The sequence below is a fragment of the Furipterus horrens genome, unplaced genomic scaffold, assembly GCF_987537825.1.
Source record: "Furipterus horrens unplaced genomic scaffold, mFurHor1.1.pri manual_scaffold_9, whole genome shotgun sequence".
NCBI lineage: Eukaryota > Metazoa > Chordata > Mammalia > Chiroptera > Furipteridae > Furipterus > Furipterus horrens.
This window is the reverse complement of record NW_028327179.1, coordinates 95,452,586-95,456,377: the sequence shown is the minus strand read 5'-3', so window position 1 is coordinate 95,456,377 and position 3,792 is coordinate 95,452,586. Positions and strand designations below refer to the sequence as shown.

Genomic DNA, 3,792 nt, shown 5'->3' with positions numbered 1-3,792 from the left:
TCCATAGTTAAACTGCCCTGTGCTGAAAAGCAACACAGACTGTTACAAAGGACAGAAGGGCCCATTTCAGAACCCTTATATTTTAGTAAATTTGGGATGAATACTAAATCATTCTTTTAAGTTTCAACAAGTACCTTTTTGAAAGGGAAGGTTAAGTTGTTCCAGAATTAGGAATTTTCCTAGCAGCTTCAAGAGGCAAGTATCAATTTGAAAGCAAACAACGCAGACCAAAAGACCTTTTATTCCTGTGATTTTAGAAATGAATATATAAAGCCCAGAACAACCCTAAACTTAATTTCTGAGTACATGTGATAACATGACAAGTGATGTGGCGATCCTTCATGCTCTGTCAAAATGTAATAAAATAACGGCAATAACAATAGCAACATTTATTGAGCGCTTTTGCTCCTTATGGGACTTGAAGTATTTTTCATGTTGTTAACTCATTCGTTCCTTCCAACAACTCTACCGACAAAATACTACTCCCGTTTCACAGGTGAGGAAAGTGAAATAGAGGTTAAGGAACTTCCCCAAAGTCGCCTAGTTCATAAGGGCAGGGGTCAGGGTCCACATCCCCAGCCCCAACAGCCCATTAATGGCACAAACCCAGATTCAGAATCGCCAGGTGTCCTGAGTGTGTTCCCAAGGTTGAGAATTCTTCATGAGAAGCGATGATATATAGTCTCATTGCCTTGTTGCCACTGTTGTGATAGGAAGGAAATCAATGCCGAGGTACTTTTATTAACATAAAAGCGATTCAACTTGTGAAAAGCTGCTTTTTAAATAAAACTCTGAAATTTTAAAAGCAGGTATCCATCTTGGGTCATTAACAAAATGCTTGGGCTTCTGTCCAATCTAAAAAATAAATAAATAAATACTTGAAACCTGAGCAGAATGACAAAGGAATGCGAGCACAATGGACACAGAAGGCAAATGACTTCACCACTGCCAGGCTGGATCGGAAGCCAGCACCCAAGTGTCTTGACTGTCGCTCCGTTGTGTGATGACAGGATGGATTGGTGGAAACCCACCTTCGCGGGGATGGCTGCAGGATTCACTGTGAGTTACAGTAGGAGCCTCACCTGTTAAGCACTTCATACAACATGCTGTGCTAAAGTGCTGGCACCCATGGTCCTGTGAATCTCCACAACCCTGTGAGGGTGATGTCACAGCCCACGTTTTAAAATGAGGGACAAGAGGATCGGACAGGGGATTACAATACCTTGCCTAAGGCCAAGTTCAAACCCAGTCTGTGGGACTGCAATGCTTTTGCTCTGTCCCACAATTCACTACACTGTTTCGCTTACATCCTCTTGTCACTGTCGGAATAAACTGGACGCTGAGCTGATTGTTATTGAAATACAGCTCCATGTCGATATAATGAGGGTGTCCTTACTATAGTGACATTTTCCAAAGACTGTTTCACCGTCTCTGCAAAACCACAGAAAGGCCATGCGAAGGGTCCTCGGATGCGACTCGTCAGCAGCAGTGTCTCTCTCTTATTGATGTCATAGAACTGGTGCCATGGGAGGGTCTGGAAGAATCCTGTAGTCTTGAGCCAGGCTGAAGGACTCCCAGGCCCCCTCCTGTCCCCTCTGCTGATCTATAGGACAAGGGGTCCCTTGGACCCAGGCTTCAGATGACCAGACTCACACTGGAGCAGCTCCACAAAGGCCTGCTTCAGCCGGTTGTTTCCCAGAATGAGAATAAACGAGTGGGCAGCAGGATAAAACATTGTAGTTACTTCTCCAAACATCTTAGTTATCGAGTTTCCTGGCAGGAAATAACTGGACGATGCTATCAAAAAGGCAAGAAAATAAAGTAGGAAGAGAAAGAGGAAGGAGAGGATAAGTTTGATGGCCTTCTTGTGGGCCTCAGTGCTCACATCACGGGGGCTGGTTCTGCTTCGCTGCATCTGCTGCGTGTGCCTCCCCAGGGAGAGGATGAGCAGGACGTAGGAGGCCAGAGACACGATCAGGGGCGGGAGGTTCCACAGCGTCCCAAGAACATGGGTCAGCTCATACTCATCCATTTGCTTTCCAAAGTGCTCAGTCGCATTCCCTATGCCCTTGATTTCACGGAGAAGAGAATACAACCTAAACTCACGAACCAGACACACGGCACTGCTGCAGGATAAGAGCAGGGCGCCCAACAGCATCCATAGGATCACCCTGGACACTCGCCACTTGAGCCACAGGAACGCAGGGTGGGAGAAACTGGCGATTTTCAGGCAGTAGAAGACACTAAGGCATGTGGCAAGCCAAATGCTCAGGTGGTTTGTAAATGTCCAGAAAGTATCGACAACTTGTATTTCTACATCATCACAGACTTTGGAAGAGAATAGCATTATTACACAATCACCCAGGAGAATACACAGCAGGACAATCCTGGAGAGAGCCAGGGCAGTGATGATGAAGTCAGACAAAGAGATTCTCCTGCTCTTGAACCAGCTGCTGCCATTGACCAACCCAATGAAACCATTCCCCAGCATTCCCAGAATGAACTGAGCAACACAGAGAAACAGAAGCACCCACTTGGTGAGTCCCGACATGTCAGCTATTAGGCAGACCTGGTCTTTGTTCTTTCTGCTGGTGTGCGATCTCTTTGCTGATTTGAAATGTCTCCCTGTGAACCTAACGGCTGTACCTGCTGCTTTTCTGTACCTGTTTCTTGTCTCTTCCCAGTTCGATCTGTCGTAGAGCACAGTCTACTGAACCCTGTCTGGCTCTTTCAGGCTAGTCTGTCCTCTTCAAAGATGACATGGACTGTCACATTCCGTCTAGGATCTAAACTCAGCAGTTCTTTGCCAATATGCAAATAGAGTAGTGTCCAGTGTCACACAGAGAAGGAAGAGCTGAGTCACAAAGAAGATGGAGGACTTGGACTCAATTTCTGAGCCACCCAGAACAGAAAGGTGAGTGTCAGTAGAAGAGTCACACACACACTCAAGAGGGAGGATTCAGGGACACACACGGAAAGAGGTAAATACCAGAACTCTGCCATAAGACACTATCAAAGTCATCCTGGAGGAAAGCTGAGGTCCCTAAAATAGAAAAAGTTGAGTCAGTGCCACCAGTGTACCTCTGGGAGTGTGCCTTACTCAAGAGGCCCCAAGTTCCTCCCCAGTGAGCCACGTTGTCAGAAGTCCTCACTATCTGAACACCCAAGTGCTAGCAATAGTAGAGTATAGCATATAAGCTATTCAAAATACAAATTTTTTCATAGTCCATGACTACATTGATAAGTAGTTAAGCTGACAGATACCACACACAGATTATCACTTGTCAAGCAAAGAAGGCTTATTTATCTAAAACAGTGCCTTACAAATTTTGACCATGACCAACAGTAATATTTTATATGGCTTTTATATATATGTCACTGTGAAAAAAACATACATATATCACAATCTAAATAATGTATATAATTTACGAGGCCTGTCGGGAAAAGGTCCAGCCATTGTTAACATAATGAGAATGGTTTGTGCAACATCGATGTAACCTGGCAGCCAAGGAAAGTGGACTGGAATGCACACACGTGAACAATGATGACTTCACTGTACTAGTCAGTGGGGGCGGTAGACATCACTGAGTGAGCATGTGTACTGTGTGACCGTCACATTCAAAATGACTGAGCAAGTAAAGCAATGAATCTGCATCTGATTTTGCATTAAGCTAGAACATTCCTCCACGGAACCTATTTGGATAATTCAGAATGCCGCAGCTATGGGCAACTGGTGATCGGCAGCTTCATCATGACAATGTGCCCACTCATGCATCACATGTCGTGCTGAGT

The 3,792-nt window shown here is 45.1% G+C and overlaps 1 protein-coding gene across 1 annotated transcript; it reads right to left on the bottom strand.

The window, feature by feature from the left end:
• Window positions 1–1,603: 1,603 nt before the first annotated feature.
• Window positions 1,604–2,551, bottom strand: TAS2R3 (taste 2 receptor member 3). The gene has a single exon (XM_090286906.1). It carries the CDS (start codon window positions 2,549–2,551, stop codon window positions 1,604–1,606), a length of 948 nt encoding a protein of 315 aa, XP_090143032.1.
• Between the last annotated feature and the right edge of the window lie 1,241 nt (window positions 2,552–3,792).